Here is a 19,812-nt window from a genome sequence, read left to right as displayed (position 1 = left end):
CATTATTTGTTTCAGAAGTACAGATCTGTGATTCAACAGTCTTGCACAATTCACAGTGCTCACCATAGCACATACCCTCCCCAATGTCTATCACCCAGCCACCCCATCCCTCCCACCCCCCACCACTCCAGCAACACTCAGTTTGTTCCTGAGATTAAGAATTCCTCATATCAGGGAGGTCATATGATACATGTCTTTCTCTGATTGACTTATTTCACTCAGCATAACACCCTCCAGTTCCATCCACGTCGTTGCAAATGGCAAGATCTCATTCCTTTTGATGGCTGCATAATGTTCCATTGTGTGTATATACCACATCTTCTTTATCCATTCACCTGTCGATGGACATCTTGGCTCTTTCCACAGTTTGGCTATTGTGGACGTTGCTGCTGTAAACACTGGGGTGCACGTACCCCTTCAGATCCCTTCATTTGTATCTTTGGGGTAAATACCCAGTAGTGCAATTGCTGGATCGTATGGTAGCTCTATTTTCAACTGTTTGAGGAACCTCCATAGTGTTTTCCAGAGTGGCTGCACCAGCTTGCATTCCCACCAACAGTGTAGGAGGGTTCCCCTTTCTCCACATCCCCGCCAACTTCTGTCGTTTCCTGACTTGTTAATTTTAGCCATTCTGACGGGTGTGAGGTGGTATCTCATTGAGGTTTTGATTTGGATTTCCCTGATGCCGAGCGATGTTGAGCACTTTTTCATGTGTCTGTTGACCATTTGGATGTCTTCTTTGGAAAAATGTCTGTTCATGTCTTCTGCCCATTTCTTGATTGGATTATTTGTTGTTTGGGTGTTGAGTCTGATAAGTTCTTTATAGATTTTGGATACTAGCCCTTTATCTGATATGTCATTTGCAAATATTTTCTCCCATTCTGTCGGTTGTCTTTTGGTTTTGTGGACTGTTTCTTTTGCTGTGCAAAAGCTTTTTATCTTGATGAAATCCCAATAGTCCATTTTTGCCCTGGCTTCCCTTGCCTTTGGCGATGTTTCTAGGAAGAAGTTGCTGTGGCTGAGGTCGAAGAGGTTGCTGCCTGTGTTCTCCATTAGGATTTTGATGGACTCCTGTCTCACGTTTAGGTCTTTCAGCCATTTGGAGTCTATTTTTGTGTGTGGTGTAAGGAAATGGTCCAGTAACTTTCCGTGTTTATTGAATAGTTCTATCATTCAACTATTTATTGAGAAGCTACTAGGTGCCTAGCAAGCACATCACACATTAAGCCTTGCTTTACTGATAAAAATGTTTGAAGCAGAAATTCTCCAGGACTTAATATTTAGATGGCTCAATCAGACATGGAATTTTATCTACTGCTTCTTTTTTTTTTAAGATTTTATTTATTTATTTGAGAGAGAGAATGAGAGATAGAGAGCACGAGAGGGAAGAGGGTCAGAGGGAGAAGCAGACTCCCTGCTGAGCAGGGAGCCCGATGTGGGACTCATCCGAGACTCCAGGATCATGACCTGAGCCGAAGGCAGTCGCTTAACCAACTGAGCCACCTAGGCGCCCTCTACTGCTTCTTTTTAGGCCTTCCTTGCTTGCTCATATATTTATCTCCAACATTCACCAAAAATCAACAGGAATACTCTTGAGAACAGGTCTATATGAATTGGAATGGAAAAATTAGGCAACATCCAGAGGACATAGCTTAATAAGGATGTTTAGGTATGATTTGTTGGGGAGGAAAGTTCAAATGTAGAATTTTCTGACTGTGGTAATTTCTTAAATTTTTCACACTGCCATTGAAGGGTCCATTTGCAATAGCCAAAATGTCATCAAGAAAGTGAAAGACCCACAGAAGACTTAATTTTCAAACTCAGGATATTTTTTTAAAAGATGTTATTTATTTAATCTGAGCGAGAAAGTGCTCGCACATACACAAGCAGGGGGAGAGGCAGAAGGGAAGGGAGAGGGAGAGACAATCTCAAGCAGATTTTGTGCTGAGCATGGAGCCCTACTCAAGGCTCAAGGCAGGGCTCAATGTGGGGCTGTCTCACAACCCTGACATCATGACCTGAGCCAAAACCAAGAGTCAGACATTTAACCAAATGAACCACAAGGCACCCCTCTAACTCCAGATATTTAAAAGAAGAAAAAGGAAGTTGGGGGGCAAGATGGAGGCAGAAGTATTTTCTTCAATTAAAGAAAACACTCACAAATTGGCTTGGTGTGTTATTAACCAAAAGCTTAGCAAGATGTTTGAAATGTGGAAAACAAGATACAAGCCTCTTTATAAGAAGGTTCCTAAATCTGAGATTTGTTATCTGATCTGCTAATGCAGGGTAATGAAAAGATCATGGAGACTGTTAACTTGAGACAAACAACACATGATTCCCCATTAACTGGGAAAAAAAGGAAGGATAAGGAAGGAAAATGCTGAAATAATAATGGCAAAAAAAAAATGTCTACAAGGATCAGCCCTATGGAACTCTGTACTCACGCATTTATGGAAGCTGGAGAAACAAAGTAGTACAAAAATTTTTCCTAATTCATTATTCTTGAGCCAGACATGTTTGCCAATGAGGCCTACATCCCCAACCTTCAACCCTGGAAGGCTTGGCTCTCATCATCATTCTCATGAGTTCACTAAGGAAGTGGAAAGAGAAGAAACGGATTGCTTGGGCCCCCAGTTTTCTGATTTTCTGCAAGTTATTAGACACCTAATTGAAAAACAGAATTTAGTCTTGATCCCTGAACAACACTTTGGAAATGACAGACCAAAAATTATTGTGTCTGGCTTATACAAATATCTGCAAATGGTGACAATGGATAAAGGTTTATATTAAAAAAAATCACAAAAAAGGATGTGTGAGAGACATGATTATACACTACATGAAAACATTTAGTCACACACCCTTATAAATTATTTACTTATTTGTTCCACAATTATTGAGCATCCATGAATATGCCAGATATTGTGGTCAGCAACAAGAAGCTCTGAGTCCAACAGGGAAGATGGACACATGAGCAAGTAATTATAATGAAATGCAGTAACTGAGAGCTGGTGATATGTGGGGGTACATAACTCAGTATGAGTGTGTGTTTGTGGGTGGGAAGGCAAGTGACAAGAAATGATGGAAGAAGGCCTTTTAAATTGCTAATGCAAGGGAACAAGAGACAAGAGCACTGGTGGTGACATTTTCCCCTGGGAGCCTGTGCCCTGTTTTTCTAGAACTGTTAATCACAGGCTCCTGCTTCTTCCACAGTCTATCCCTTGGTCACATTGTTTGGCTCAGGGATGGTCACATGCCAAGCTACGCCAATCAGAGTCAACTATGGGATATTTTTCTGGCACATTCTGTTTGTATCTAGAGTCATCGGCTAAGCAGTCATCAGCCCTCTTTGTCACCTGACAAGAAGAACCCACCTAAGAATGAAGCCAGCACAGTGGCAAGCACACATGAAAAATGCAAAAAGAGACAAGAGCCCTGCTGACATCATGGGCGCTGCTGGATTCAGACATACCTGAAGTTACCTGTGCATGAAGTATTTGAGTGAGTCAATCAATTCCTTTTTTTTCTTTTTTTAAAGATAGATTTATTTATTTATTTGACAGAGAGAGAGAGATAGCGAGAGCAGGAACACAAGCAGGGGGAGTGGGAGAGGGAGAAGCAGGCTCCCCGCTGAGCAGGGAGCCCAATGCAAATGCAATTTCCTAATTAGGGGTCATTTTTATCACAAGCAATGCTTATCTTGTTTGCAGTGACACAGAGCCAAAAAGCTAACCAAAGTTTAAATTCTCATGCAGAAGCAAAAGGGGTTTTGTTAGCCCTTTACCCACAGAGACCATAAATAATACATGAGGGTGTTGTGTCCTAGAGTAGACATCTGCTGCTTTGTCTCTATGTTTCTTTCTTCTAGTAACAGCAGCTTCATTTTCCTTTAGAGAACTTCCCCAATTATATACACATGTACTCTGCCATTTATCCATTTAGTGCTGTCAACTGCCAGGTTTTAACTGGCCCATGAAGTGACCACTTAACCCATGCTGGTCACAGTGATCAGTTCAGGATTGGGCAGATGATTCAAGCAGGGCCAAACAGAGTCGTTCCTGAGATTTATATATGAACATTTGATGATAGGAATTTTCTTTTTTTTAAAGATTTTTTTAATTTATTTATTTGACATAGAGATAGAGAGCACAAGTAGGCAGAGAGGCAGGCAGAGGGAGAGGGAGAAGCAGATGCGGGACTCGATCCCAGGACCCTGGGATCATGACCTGAGCCGAAGGCAGCCGCTTAACCAACTGAGCCACCCAGGCGCCCAGGAATTTTCTTTCTTATGAATCAAAATCCATAAGAATATCCGTAAGAGGGGCACCTGGGTGGCTCTGTCAGTTAAGCATCTGACTCTTGGTTTCAGCTCAGGTCATGATCTCAGGGTTGCGAGATCACGCCCCAAGTCAGACTCAGCACTCAGTAGGGAGTCTGCTTGAAAGTCTTTCCCTTTCCCTCTGCCCCTCCCCCCACTCATGCACACATGTGTGCTCTCTCTCTCTAATAAATAAATAAATAAAATCTTTAAAAAAAAAAGATTATAAGAATATCTTGAAACTGCTAGGAGCAAGCTTTCCCAGCATGTGGAGAGTGTATCTATCAATAATGCCAACAGAGAGACAACAGAGAGTTAGAGAGGAAGGAAAAGAAGAGCTGGATCCAGCCATGCCTCAAGCCATTCAGATACATCCTCACACTCTTCAGTTAGAAATAAATAAATTACCTCTATTGCTTAATCTAGACTAAACTAGATTTTTATCACTCATAACAGAAAAAAGTCTAACTAATACATAGTTAGCAGTTTGGGGACAAATACTATTAGAAATACCAAGGGTCTGTTCAACTTTTTTTTTTTTAATTATGTTCAGTTAGGGGCGCCTGCGTGGCTCAGTTGTTAAGCGGCTGCCTTCGGCTCAGGTCATGATCCCAGGGTCCTGGGATCGAGCCCCGCATCGGGCTCCCTGCTCCGCGGGAAGCCTGCTTCTCCCTCTCCCACTCCCCCTGCTTGTGTTCCCTCTCTCGCTGTGTCTCTCTCTGTCAAATAAATAAATAAAATCTTTAAAAAAATATTATGTTCAGTTAGCCAGCATATAGTACATGATTAGTTTTTGATGTAGTGTTCAACGACTCATTAGGTGTGTATAACACCAAGTGCTCATCTGTTCAACTTTAAAATGGCCTTACTCTTGGGGGCACCTGGGTGGTTCAGTCAGCTAAGCATCTGCCTTCGGCTCAGGTCACAATCCCAGGGTCCTGGGATCAAGTCCTGCTTCTCCCTCTGCCCCTCCCCCTGTTCCTGCATTCACACTCTTTCTCTCTAATAAATAAATAAAATCTTAAAAAAAATAAAATGCCCTTACTCTTACCCTTGGCTGCTACAAAGACTTGCATTTCTGCATGGCTAAACAAAGTGACAGAGGACCCACCCCCAAAGAAAGCCTAATCTGATAAGTAATAGGAGGTTATCACGGATGAAATATTTTTCCTCACCAAGAAAACAGCTATTACTTTAAACTTTGGATGCCCTTTAAAAATGTTATCAGCAAGAAAAAAAAAAATGTGAAAGCCAAATTACACAAAATAAGGGCATTTAAAGTAATCCATATCTTAGAAACATATCAGAAGGTAGAATAAAGATGAAGTGACAGTAAAATGAGATATAAATCTTTTCTCCCATTTTAGCCTACATTATTAGAGAAAATAACATCAACTTTAAAAATACATGTTTTTTAAAAAAATATATAGTTTCTTACCATGTCTTATTTCCTTTTTTAACCACCAAACCCTTCTAAAATGCTATTCAAGTTGGCCTCTAGCCAGTACAGTCCCCCGGGACTGACTCCTACCTGCAAGGCAGGGAGATCTTCCAGCCAGGACAGTGGAACCTGGCGTCAGAACTCCCGTTTCAGAGAAACCACAGTGCCTTCCCAGCTCAGGATCCCGATTCCCTTTCCTAATTAATGAAAATAAGGAGGGGCCAGAATTTCTGTTATCTTTTTTCCTTAATTAACACAATGTCTATTTAACCTGTTTTAATTCAATGTATTTAAATTGTTAGCATGTGAATAATTCTGAGAGGTTGCAACTGTTTATTAGAAATTATTTTTCATTTTTAAGTTTATTAGCAGGGTTATCAAATCTGACAGGTTAACAAATTCAGCAAAAATTTCATAAACAGCCACTATAAATGGCTACCCAAAGTCCAAACTGACCATCCTTTCCCACAGCGACCCCAGAGATGATGGGAGGAGAGCCTCTGAGAGGAAACCAGGGAGAACCCAGCACAAAGCCCCCCAGTGCCCCGTGTGCAGGTCTACCCCCCACGACATTTCCCGTTACCCTGTGACCCTCACAACAGAACCCCGGCATAAGGGAAAACCAAGCAGTTTCCTTAATAATTAGAGATTTGAGAGGGAAAAAGAAAGTTGCCATGAATTAAAAAGTGCCGAAGGAGGGGCGCTTGGGTGGCTCCGTCGGTTAAATGTCTGCCTTTGGCTCAGGTCACGATCTCAGGGTCTTGGATGGAGCCCCGCTTTGGGCTCCCTGCTCAGCGGGGGTCTGCTTCTCCCTCTTACTCTGCCTGCCGCCCCCCCAACACCCCCCCGGCTTGTGCTCTCTCTCTCACGCTGTCTCTTTCTCTCTTTTTTTAAAAAAAAAGTGCTGAAGGAGCAGCGTGTTAAATATGCAGTCACGAAACTAGGGTGGGTGGGGTGAGGTCCCCCCCTTGCACACTGGAGCCCTTAAATACCGGCTTCAGGTCCATGTAAGTAGGTATGTCTTCCCAAATCCCCTCATGCTCATTATTCCCAACCCTCCAAAAAGGGAAGCTTCTTTGCATTTTGATCTCTAAAGACTTCCTATAAGATTCCTTTAAACCAATGGAAGTTCCCATAAGTCTACAGCTGAAACCAACCTAACAGGGTACCACCAAACTCTTATGAAAATATTCAACAACTATTCATATACTCTAAGGCCATTCCTTTCTCTGCCCCTGCTCCACCCCAAACATTTTGAGTACTTATTTTGACCACTAGATGGAAGTTCACATGTAGATTCAAAACATCTATACTACTTTACCAATAACTTCTCCTGGCTGCTCTAATCTCTCTCCCCTGGAGAGGCCACAGAGCTGGAAGAAACCTCAAAATATTTTCCAGTGTCTTCCATCTCTCTCATCCCCACCCACACTCTTCTGGGCCTAGTGAAATCTCTTTTATTAATAAAGACCTCCTCCCCACAAGGCTTTCCTTGCTAGCTTTTGGAGTTCCCTCTGGGCTAAAGAGAATTTTGCCAATGCTGGTCAGGTCAGCAGGCTCTCCATCACTTTCTGCTGAGAAGAAAGTAGGCAAGAGGGCCAGCTGTGAAGGTGAAGCAGTCATTTCTATCAAATGCATTCAGTGAGTTCCACAGTACTTTTAAGCAAACACAGATGGAAAAATGTAATGATGAATTAATACACCTTGAGCTCCTGATCCCAGATCCTATTGGGTTTTGCCAACATCCCTGACCCACTCACAGATCTCAGAAAAAGAGAAGACTTTGTCTTTTGCATTGATCCATCTAGGTTTCTTACAGAACTAAAAGTGGACTCAGAGATTCTTCTCTCCCTAAATGAGCCAGGGGACTCATTATTTGCTCATTCCTCATATGTCTCTGAATCCATCTTAATTTTAACATCTCTCAGCTGGACATGTCTGCAGAGTCTGCTGCCAAGACTCCTCCGCATTTTTCCCAACACACAGGGGAGGAGGGAGAGGGGTGGGGACAGGACAGCCCCAAAGCCAGCTAAAGAGATGGTGGCCAAGAAGGCTGCTGGCCAGCAGAAGCTGCAGATGTGGCCAAGACTTCCCAGAAACCTGCTCTGGTCCTTGAGCCCCTTCAGCCTACCTGATCCTCCCCACACCCTGCTGTCTCCTGTGAAATCAGCCAGAGCCCACTGAAAGGAAAGACTGTCATGTGTCTCCTAGATAACAGGCCCTCAACAAAGATCTGCTAAATTGAACTGAGTGGAATTCATTCACAGGTCACATCCCTATTTAGCATCAATCAAACTAGAATGATCTAACTTCCTCACTGTGTCACTATTTGACTATGATTATCAATTAGAGGATATCAGTGTATTTTATCCTATAATAATTGTCATAATAACTACCATTTAGTGAGCACTTACCATGTATCAGGCTCTTGGCTAAGTAAGTGCTTTATACTCATTAACTCATTCAAACATCCCAACAGTGGCTGTTCCAATATTGCTACGTAGGAACGGCTTAGGGGTAGTGTGTGACTGGAAAGGGGTGGTGGAATGGCTTAACAATGAAGTTCAATGGCACAGGCCTTTTTACATAAAACTGGGGAAATATCAATCATCTATGTGAAACCATGGAGGTATTGCTGATAAAAATTATATGGAAGCCAAAACACCCCCCTCCCCAATCATCCCTTATACACACTGAGGCTTTCAGCAGTTGGAAAACTTGCTTAAAGCTCATAGCTAATATATATGCCCAGACCACAGTCCAAGTCTGTCTGCCTCTAAGCTGTAAATGTATAGTTACTCAGTCATACTCAGAGGAAGTAAAACAAATTTATAGACTTCATTTGAAGAAAGAGTTGTTGTTGTTGTTAAGACTAAGGTCAGGGACACCTGAGTGGCTCAGTCGGTTAAGCATCTGCCTTCAGCTCGGGTCATGATCTCTGGGTCCCGGGATGGAGCCCCACATCAGGCTCCTTGCTCAGTGGGGAGCCTGCTTCTCCTTCTGCCTGCCGCTACCCCTGCTTGTGCTCTCTCTCTCTGTCAAATAAATAAATAAAATCTTTAAAAAAAAAAAGACTAAGGTCAGAAAAGAATGTGAAAGTTTTTTACAAGAGGTGAAATGAGGTATTACTGCTTAATTTCTGGAGAGACTTTATGGAGAATAATGTTCTAGGCACAGTGAAAAGGAGGTCCCATTTGAAATCAAAAGTTCAGTCTCACAGGGTATTCTCCCCTAGACAGAACAGGGGAGAGAAAAGCCTAGAGAAAAGTCTAGAAGAAGATATTCCAGGAAAAAGACAGTCCCTGGCACATAGGGAACGCCCATCTGAGAAGGGAGACAGGACAGCATGCCGGCATGGTGACTGGGGTCAGCTAGACCTGAATTCAAATCCTAGCTCTCACTTTCCAGTTTTGGGACATTGGACGAGGTACTTAGCTTCTCTGAACCTCAAATTCATCACCTTTAAAAATAAGCAAAATCTTTCTGTATATGATTATGGGAATTATGGGAATTAACAGGATAATTCATTCATTGATTTGCATAGCAATGATTTGTTAAGCATCCATATACACCAGGCCCTAGACATCTCAATGAAATAATGTATGTAAATAGCTTTCCTCTGTACCTAGCAACACTAATAAATACTCAATAGGTGGTGACTGTTATTAGTATATATCTCCTTATGAAAAGAAAAAGAATGTACACAAATATGGTAACACCGCATTATATTCCCTGATTCCATTACTGCATAGTCTTGGATCAAATACACTCCCAAAAGGCCAAGCATAATGGAGTAAAATGCAAACATACATTCTGAATACAAAATAGGGTGGATGCTGTCCACAATCAGCCAGGACGAAGGGACCGGGAGGGAAAAAAGAATCTGGATGCTTGCTCAATACTTCCTGCCCTTCCCACAGGAGATGCCTGGGCCCCCACCAACACCAACACTTCTCATCTGTTCTGTCCTCTGCCAGAGTGATGGAGGAGCTAGCTATAGGGCCAGGTCTGTCTGTGCTGGCTGCTTTGGCAGCTCTAGCAGGAGTAGGAAGAAAGAGGAATTTGGGGGCGGTATACATAGGACCTGTCCTGCTATAGCAAACACACCTCATCAGGCTGGGCCAGGTCCTTCAAATGCAGATCTTGAATGAGGTACTCCACGATGCGTACATTATCACTCTGAGCTGCAAAGTGGAGGGCATTCATTCCATCCTGAAGAGAGCCAAGGTGGGGGACATATATACACAATGATCTGAGAGCTTCCCCATCCTGCACTGGGGCAGGGAGAACTATGTCCAGGTGTGACCCACATACCTACCGGATTCTTGGCCCTCTGGTCTGCTCCAGCTCTAATGAGCATGAGCATGATCTCGAGACTTCCAGACCAGGCTGCAAGGTGAACTACTGTCAAGCCGTGCTTCCCCAAGAAGAGAAAAGAAAAGCGTCTATCACTGGAATGAGCTACAACACACTACCTCAGTTAACAAAGGCCAAGATAATACTCAAGTGTTGAAAATTAACAAATAGGGAAAAAATTTAATATACAGCAAATGTGATACTTCAATTCTATGGGGGAAAGGAAGACATTTAATAAGTGGTACAGGCACAAGTCATTCTCTACAGGGAAGAAAATAAAATTAAATCCTATATCATATTATACACACACACACAAAAGCACACAAAAATATTAGAAGAAAATCTAGACTGTAAGGTACAGTGTCTTGATCCACAAGTTATAAAAGGAAAGATGATAAAGTCAAGAAACAAATGATAGATTTTTTAAAATGTATTTTAATAAAGATAAATGGTTACTTTTTCTAATACATGAAACCTCTTACAAATCAACAAAAAGAAGGCAATTAAACCAATTGAAAAAGTGGACCGAAAAAAGGTGCTCTCTTAAGGTATTAGTGGAAATGAACAATTATGGTTTCAGCAATCTGGCAATAGCTATTGAAATTTTCAATTCAACCAGCAATCCCACTACTAGGAATCTATCCCCTGAAAAAGAGTTTTAGAACCTAATGTTATGTAAACAAGGATATTAATTGTAACCCTTAAAAAGGAGAGCAAGGTAAATGTCCATCAATATAAGAACGCTGAGCAAATTAGGGCACAGTCATATCACATCAAGCAGCCATTACAAATAATGAGTTAGAGCGATAAAAACTGACTTGGAGAGATTTCCGAGGTAGCTGTTAAATGTGAAAAATAAGATGCACAAAAAAATATAATCCCATTTTTTATAAAACAAGCAACGACAAAAACTCACATGTGTACACATATGTATCTATATCTGTCTAAGGTGGGCATGTAGATAGATAGATGTTCGCTGCCAATATAGATATGATTACTGAGCATGAGCAAAAGTACAGAAATAAACACACATTCTCCGCGTTGTTAAAGGTAGTTACTGGAGAAGGAGCAGGTGCACAAAAAAGAAAAAACAGAGAAGACTGAGGTTATAAAAAGAATCCTATTTCTATATAAATCATTTGAAATACTCTCTCTAAAAATTATATAGGTGTGCATGTGCATGCACACATGCATGGAATAGACTGACAGAGACTCAGTAAGGACCTACTGACCCTTAGGGACGCTGTGGGCAGTTAGACTTGTAGACTGAATGAGCAGGAGAAAAGTGTGAAAGGAAAGAGCCAGCAGTTAACATTGGCTATCTCAGGAAGGTGGAATTGGAGGGTACTAAACTAGGGAAGCTGGGACTTGCATCCTAGGCCCCAAGTTAGAGAAGTAATATAGAGCACACTTTATGAGTGTGATCTGTAGAGTCAAAAGAAACTGACCTTCAATTTGGCTCTCCTACTTCAAATACTATGTTCTAGTTAACACTCAGCCTCAGGTTCCTTACCTGTAAGTTCCTGTGTCTGCTTCTCTGTTTCCTTTCATCTCTGTTAAAAAATCATCCAGTGCTCTGTTAAAGTCCTTCTAAATGCCTTCTGAATGCCATCCTTCCAAAAAGTAAGCCTTCTCAGCACATCTTACTTGCATCTTAATTGACTCTGTAAGCCATGAAACCAGTTTGCTAGATGTATACAATATGACTAAATCAACAAGGAAGGAGGGTCTGTGGGGGGCACTTTAATTTGCCTTTTGGCATTTACTTTGGCTACCACAGAAACTGCATTAACGTATTCTCTGCTTCTCAGGGAAGTACAGATACAGAGAAGTGAAAAGGAAATCCCAGATTATTGAGGTGTAACTCTAACTCAGTTGTTCTCAGTGGGGGAGAGGGGCAATTTTGCCTCCAGGGGACATTTGGAGATGTCAGAAGATACTTTTGATTGCTGGGGCTGAGTGGAGATATTGGCATTTAGTGGGTAGAAGCCAGAGATACCGCAAAACATCTTATAATCCCAAACAGCCTCCCACAACAACAACAAAAAATCATCTGACCAAAATGTCATAGGGCCACTGTTGATAAACCCTGCTTTAAATGTCATACTCTATAAAATTTACATTTCGGCTGCCACACTACCCAGTGAGTTAGTCTATTCAAGCCTATTTATATATTTACAATTCCAATATGCAGAAAGTGCTCACCAATTTCTGCACTTTTTCCCAAGGACTAATGATGTACAATAACTAGTTGAGGTTTTTCAAGAAATGTGCCCTAAATACAATTCTACTCCTTAATTGCTCTTCTCTACAAACTAATGGTCTCTATTCAGGAATACTAAATCCAGTTTCACATATGTCAAAAAATAAGTCAGAAATATATTTTTTAAAGATTTTATTTATTTATTTGACAGAGAGAGAGAGAGAGAGAGACAGCAAGAGAGGGAACACAAGCAGGGGGAGTGGGAGAGAGAGAAGCAGGCTTCCTGCGGAGCAGGGAGCCCAATGCAGGGCTCGATCCCAGGACCCTGGGATCATGACCTGAGCCGAAGGCAGACGCTTAACGACTGAGCCACCCAGGCACCCCCAGAAATATTTTTGAAAGAAGATAATTCACACTTTGATAGGAGCTCTATTTTTTCCTAATAGGTCATTCCTAATTTCAAAGCAGGCAACACTGAAAGATTTCAAACACTAATCATAAAATCCAAGAGCCAGGAATTCAAACTGCCAACAACAGGAACGTTTGAAGCCATATATTCCAAGTGGAGCCATCATTCCTCAGAGGAAAAGAATCACTGCTCACAAATGTTAGTTCCCTTACAAAAATATTCATAAAATTATGTCTTGTGATAATAAACTGACATGCCTAGGACAGTTTGTGAGCATGTGTCACGGATTACACTCAGAGTGTACAGAATGCTCTGTAAAGTGTAAAAGGTCCACCGTCGGTGACACTCTGTCCCTATCACCAGTGTGATCACAAGTGAGAAGGTCATTAACGTCCCCTGAGGAGCACATGCACGGACTACCTTCCCAGAGATAAGAAGCTCTGAGAGCTGATGCCTGTCATTATCCTCTAAACGCCACCTGCTCTCCATCTGGGATCCTTGATTCACATCTGGAGTAAGAGCCTCCATTTATCTAGTGTGCCTGTTCCCAAGATTCAGGGATGCCACCAACTTTGAACCTGAAGCTCTCAGCACCTGGGCCATGCATTTGATCCTTAGCTTGCAGTGCCTTGAAAGATACATCATGTCAATGGTCTTGGTCCTTGCTCCCTTAATAGACTGTACACCCCTCTGAGCAGGGACTGTATCTCCTGCCAGTGCTTCCTGACACAATCACCTGGGGATCTTGTTAAGTCACAGATTCTGATTCAGGAGGTCTGGGGTAGGCTCTGGGATTCTGCATGTCAAGCTCCGAAGAAATGCCAGTGTTTCTGGTCTCAGGACGACACTTTGAGTAACAAGAACTTAAATGCTGTTAAATCCCCAGTAGTTGGCATTGAGACTTACCCAGAGCAGGCAATGAATAAATACTGATGGTGAAGGGGTTCAATTTTTGGCTCTTTACAAATAGGTGTTAGAAGACAGATCTGCCAAGACAAACTCAAGGCTCATGACCCAGATAAAGAAAGTTTGACCAAACACAGCATTGCTTGAATTATAAAAAGCAATTTATTAGTTATGTTCTAATACCACTGTGAATAATTAAGTTATAGAAATATTAAACTTAGTGAAACTTTCAAGGTGGAGTACAGAGATACATCTGGAATATATATGTACTAATACCATATTTCCCATCTGACAGCATTTCAATCTCACAAGACCAAATTACAAAAAAGTTGATGCTAGCTTCCAAATGTATGTTTGGAAAAGCCTCAAAAAGAATAAGTCGTTAGAACATCTCTTCATCATTTCAGGAATAACTGACTTACACTCTGACAGAAACCAGTAGTGTATTTAATATATTAGAAACATGGTGATCCTCAGACATGCTGTGTAAAAGAAAAGATGCTATCAACCTGGGCAATGGATGTGTAAGTGTTCATTGTACAATTCCTTCCACTTTTTAGTATGTTAAAGATTTGGGATTATGGTCTTGGGTACGATGGAGTAAGTACACTGTCTCTCTCACCAGATGTGACTGAAATCTCCAGACAAAATGCATGGAGTAGCTATTTGAGGACTCTGAGAAGTAAATGGTAGCAGGTAGATTGGGAAGTAAACCAAAACTAAAAAATATAAACAAAGAGGGTTTCCTGATTTGGTTTTTGTTTTTTTCCTTCCATATCTTCCAGCTTGAACTCAAGGCAGTATAAGTCACAGAAGTGTGCTCTGGGCACAGACAGAAAGAACTCCAAGAGAAGCCCTCTCTTTCTGGGCTAAGGAGCAAGACAGAGAAAGTAGGGGAAATACTGTTTCTCTATTCTCTTCTGGTCCTGTTCCAGGCAAGCCTCACTCCCAAAGCTGGAACCCTGTGGTAGAAGGGACAGCAACAGCACTAAGTGGGCAAGCACCTAAAACTGACAGAGAAATCCTCTCGGACCAAAGGAACTGTGGTCATAAGAGTGGGTGGGGTGGGACCCATGTTGCTTATTTTTCTCCCTCAGTCCCAGAGGCAGACCTAATCATGGGAAGTACATAGCCGAGCTCAGAGACCACCCCCTTGACTTTCTAGTCAGAACACCAGGAAAAGGGGAGGAGGGGCCCTGGAGCCGGGGAATGTGGGGGTGATGAGGCTGGAGAGGTGGAAGCTTGAGAAAGTAAGCCCATAAAGTTGTGTGTGAGGCCTCACTCCGATCCGTACATGGACCAGACCCTACACAGCATGACAAAGGCCTGGAATGCTGAACTATGGGGCAGACCACTGCCCAGGTCTCAGACTGGACCCGTGGGGCAGGTCCAAAGAGCACTGCAAAAGTGCTGAAACCTGAAGTGACACTGGTGTCAAATGATGAAGAAACTGGTCATCCCTCTGCAAGAAAAAAAAGAACCTTGACCTATTCCTCATACTTTATACTTAAAATAACTCAAAATGGACAATAGATCTAAATGTAAAACACACAACTCTAAACATTTTACAAGAAAAATATGAGAAAATCTTCATGACACATTAGGCAAGTCTTTCTTAGATATAACACAACACCTAGATTCATTTTTAAAATACAGGTAAGTTGGGGGGTGCCTGGGTGGCTCAGTCTGTTCAGCGGCTGCCTTCAGCTCAGGTCATGATCTCATGGTCCTGGGATCGAGCCCCACATTGGGCTCCCTGCTCAGTGGGGAGCCTGCTTCTCCCTCTCCCTCTGCTTGTACTCTCTCTCTCTATGTCAAATAAATAAAATCCTTTTTAAAAAAGATTTAAAATACAGATAAGTTGGAATTCATCAAAATTTAAAACTTTTGCTCTGTGAAAAAGCTAAGCTACAGAGTGTGAGAAAATACTTGCAAATCACAGGTCTAACAAAGGACTTGTATCTGGAATATATAAAGAGCTCTCAAAACCAAACAGTAAGAAAACAAACAACTCTATTAAAAAAAGTACTCAAAAAATTTGAATAGACACATCACCAAAGAAAATATACAAATGGTAAATAACACAAGAAAGATGCTCAGTATCATTAGCCATTAAAGAAATGCAAATTAAAATCACAAAGAAATGCCAATACACATCCATTAGAAAGGCAAACATTGAGGAGAAAAAAATGAAAGCTAGAAGAGCTGATGAGGATGTAGAACAATGGAGTTCTGTTACACTGCTGCTGGGAATGCAAGGCACAGCCACTACAGAAAATAGTCTGGCAGCTTCTTGTATACAGCTTACTACATGACCCAGTAATCTCACTCCTAGGGCTTTATACTAGAGAAATGAAAACTTACGCCTACATAAAACTGGTACACAAATGTTGATAGCAACTTTATTCATTTTGTTGTTGTTTGTATAAAAATTTACATTTAGATTTAGCCAGCTGGACTCAGTTTAGATGATCCCAATTTTTTTTAAGATTTTATTTATTTATTTGAGAGAGAGAATGAGATAGAGAGAGAGCATGAGGGTGGGAGGGTCCAAGGGAGAAGCAGACTCCCTGCTGAGCAGTGAGTCCGATGCAGGACTTGATCCCGGGACTCCAGGATCATGCCCTGAGCCGAAGGCAGTCGCTTAACCAACTGAGCCACTCAGGTGCCCAGATGATCCCAATTTTATTGGCAACATCCAAAGCATCATAGTCAGGAGCCAGTTGAACATATGCCTTCTTCTCTCCATCAGGCCTGATCAAGGTGTTGACCTTGGCCACATCCATGTCATAGAGCTTCTTCACAGCCTGTTTGATCTGGTGCTTGTTGGCCTTAACATCCACAATGAACCCAAGTGTGTTGTTCTCTTCTGTTTTCTTCATGGCTGACTCAGTAGTTAGGGGGAACCTGATGATGACATAGCAGTCAAGCCTGTTTCTCCTGGGGGCACTCTTTCGAGGATATTTGGGCTTCCTTCGGAAATGCAGTGTCGTGGGCCATCAGAAGGTAGTTGATGTGCAGATCATCTTTTTTTGTGTGACTGTGCATGCCTTTCAGCACTGCTTTCTTGGCCTTCAAATTCTTTGCTTTGGATTCACCTTTGGGAGGTGCAGGGGCTTCCTTCTTAGCCTTTGGCGCTATCTTCGTGAAAGGGATAGCAGCTTAATTGTAATAGTCAAAAACTGAAACAACTCTAACATCCTTCAACAGGTGAGTGCATAAATAAACTTGTGGCACATCTATATACTAAAATACTATTCAGCAACAAAAAGGGAGGAATTATTGATACATACAATGTGAATGAATCTCAGAGAGATTTTGCTGAGTGAAAGAAGCCAGTGTCAAAATGTTATATGCTACATGACATCATTTATATGGCATTCTTAAAAAGGCAAAATTATGGAGATGGAGCAGAGATCAGTGGTTTCCAGGGTGGGTAAGGGTTTGACTACAAAGATGCAGCATGAGGATATTTTCTGGGTGATGCAATTGTTCTGTATGTTGATTATGCTGGTGATTACATGAATCTACACATACATTAAAATTCATATAACTGTACACCAAAAAGAAAGAAAATTGTACGGTCAATTTAAAAATTAAAATAAAAAGTTACTGTATCAGGGTTTCAACGTCAAAATTAAGAATAGACTCTTGGCAATCAGGTCTATTACCAAGTCATCTTTTGCAGGCTAACATTGCAAAATAATCAAATAAGAATCTCCAGACCCAAACAACATGTTAAGTACAATAACCATAATACAACTTATTACCCTCACAAAATTGGAGTGCTTTCAGTGCCAATTTTTAGTAAGGGGTACTTCTTCATTCTGATTCTATTACATATCAATTGACTTGCCTACCAATCTCAGAGGAATAAAACAGAGAAGGATGTGCTCCCCTCGTAAAACAAAAAAAAATTTCATCATTATCATGTCTAGGCCATGTCTACACCAACAAAACCAACAATATGACCAGCTGGTTTGATCTGACTTCATTTACTCATCTTCCAAAGATTTACTAAGCACATACTAAACCCAGGACCTGGAAGAATGAAAGTAAAGCAGGGCTGAGTTTTATCTTCCAATGAGTCAATCCAGACAGAAAATAGAATAGCTCTGTGAAAACCTTCAGAACACTTTAGGAACAATGGCCCATTTGGTTAACTAAGAACCAGGAGCCACAGTCCATAGGATTCTAAAAATCAAGACCATCATCTTTCATTGCAACTGGAGATGATGAATGTGATATTGGGTATATCCAGCCCAAGTGGTTTTCTTGCGCCATGATAAAGTAGTAAGTGAAGTTGGGAAAAGTAGGGAGAAAATCCTTAGGGTGGGTTTTGATATCAAGGCAGACAAATAGTTAAGCTGCTTTAGGGCTAACAGCATGGTCTTTGGAACCAGGTAAACTTGGTTCAAATCCTGCCTTCACCCCTTCTTAGATGTAATTATTGGGCAAGATATTCAACTTCTCTGTCTTAGGCTCTTCCTATGAAAACTGTGTATTTTTAGTAACACTTTTCTCACAAGGTTGGGAGACAAGGTTGGGCACTCAGTATCAAAGTCCTAAGACTGGTGCCCAGTACATAGTACGTACTTAATAAGCTTTATTAGAGTTCACACAGCAAAGTCAAGATTTAATGTCCATGAGGCCAGTTAGCTTCTGTCCCCCATGTCCCAAATTATACTATGGGCAACCACCTTATTCTTACAAATGCATATTACTGGCCATAAGGTCAATATGAGAAAATTAGCAAAAGCCTAAGTCCTACAAGTAATAGGTAAACAATTTAGTTACCAAATAAGAGATCTTTCCAAAGTGAAAACTGAATGTGGAAATATTCTGTGTGTATGTGAAAAAAAGATAACTGAAGTGACCAGATTTTCCCCATACACTGGTTATGCTCCAATCCATTCTACCAAATGAAGAGGAGCTTACCTTATCAGCAATATCCACTCTTGCCTTGTGATTAAGCAAGAAATCCAGCGCAGATAAATTATTTGCCCCCACTGCAAAATGCAAGGCTTTGCGGTTCATCTGAAGAAACATAATTTGTGTTTTCAGTCATCTAATTGCTATTTAGCCTCTTTATGATTCCTGTGTCTTAAACGGTCATACTTTTCTATCATATGTTTATATGTGCATGGCATAACCCATGATTGATTGTAACAGTGTAATGGATTTCAATTAAAAAAAGTAAAAGTTGTAGGGGTGCCTGGATAACTCAGTCCGTTAAACGTCTGACTTCAGCTTGGGTCATGATCTCAGGGTCCTGGGACCGAGCCCTGCATCAGGCTCTGTGCTCAGCAGGGTGTCTGCTTGTCCCTCTCCCTCTCCCTCTGCCCCTTTCCCACATGTGTTTTCTCTTTCTCTCACTCAAATAAATGAAATCTTTAAAAATAAATAAATAAAAATAAAAAGCAAAAGTTGTATTTTCTCCCATATGCAATTATTAATAACAGCAATTTTTTTCTGCTTAGAATATATTGATAATGCAAAACAAAAATTTTCCTAGATATTCAACCCCGTATATGGTCTTCCTTCTATAATTTTTTGTAGTTTATTTTACTGAAACATACTGCTTCAGAATGAAAGAAAGAAAGAGAAGACAAAAGAAAAGAAAAGAAAAGAACGATGCAGACACAGAAAAAGAAAGCTATGACTATCTGTTGCTTCAAAGGAAAGCCAACAAGGTGCTCCTGGGATGTCCAGAGACAGTTCATTGTTTCAGAGAAGAGATGTTTTGCTTGTAAGTAAAACACATGTCATATTTCCCATATTCTAGACACTGTTTTTGCTTCCAAAGAAGGTGCCTGCACATGGATTTCCTCCTTTGTTTCGAATAAAGTATTGCAAAAATTAAATATCTGATATCCTTGGTAGCTAAACTGATGATAAACTGGAGTTTGACAAAGCATGAGTTATCCTGACATTGTCTGCAATTTAGAGTTGTGTTCTGGTATGTCAAGCCAAAACAGCATCCAAGATAATTCAATAAAACCACTTATAAATATTTTTTCATCTCTATCATCACAGATTTTAAGGAACTCTACAAGTAACCATGTAAACAAATTGCTGTAAATGGGACTAAAAGAGATGTCATTAGAAAGTATAATACAGTTCATTGAGAGTTGGTAACTTGCCACAGTGACCATAAGTTAAAATGCCCTGATTGTCTCCTA

At 41.1% G+C, this 19,812-nt stretch overlaps 1 protein-coding gene across 1 annotated transcript in view; it reads right to left on the bottom strand.

The window, feature by feature from the left end:
- The window catches only part of ANKDD1B (ankyrin repeat and death domain containing 1B), a 67,054-nt gene that overhangs the window by 28,128 nt on the left and 19,114 nt on the right, over positions 1 to 19,812 (bottom strand). Inside the window, 3 exon segments of the mRNA XM_088023181.1 lie at positions 9,864 to 9,968; positions 10,075 to 10,173; positions 18,569 to 18,667. Coding sequence (XP_087879307.1) covers positions 9,864 to 9,968; positions 10,075 to 10,173; positions 18,569 to 18,667 — 303 coding nt within the window.

The sequence above is a fragment of the Eumetopias jubatus genome, unplaced genomic scaffold, assembly GCF_037043125.1.
Source record: "Eumetopias jubatus isolate StellerSeaLion01/CBP00866 unplaced genomic scaffold, mEumJub1_p1.0 scaffold_5, whole genome shotgun sequence".
Lineage (NCBI taxonomy): Eukaryota > Metazoa > Chordata > Mammalia > Carnivora > Otariidae > Eumetopias > Eumetopias jubatus.
The sequence above is the reverse complement of the archived record's forward strand: the minus strand, read 5'-3'. Positions and strand labels throughout refer to the sequence as shown.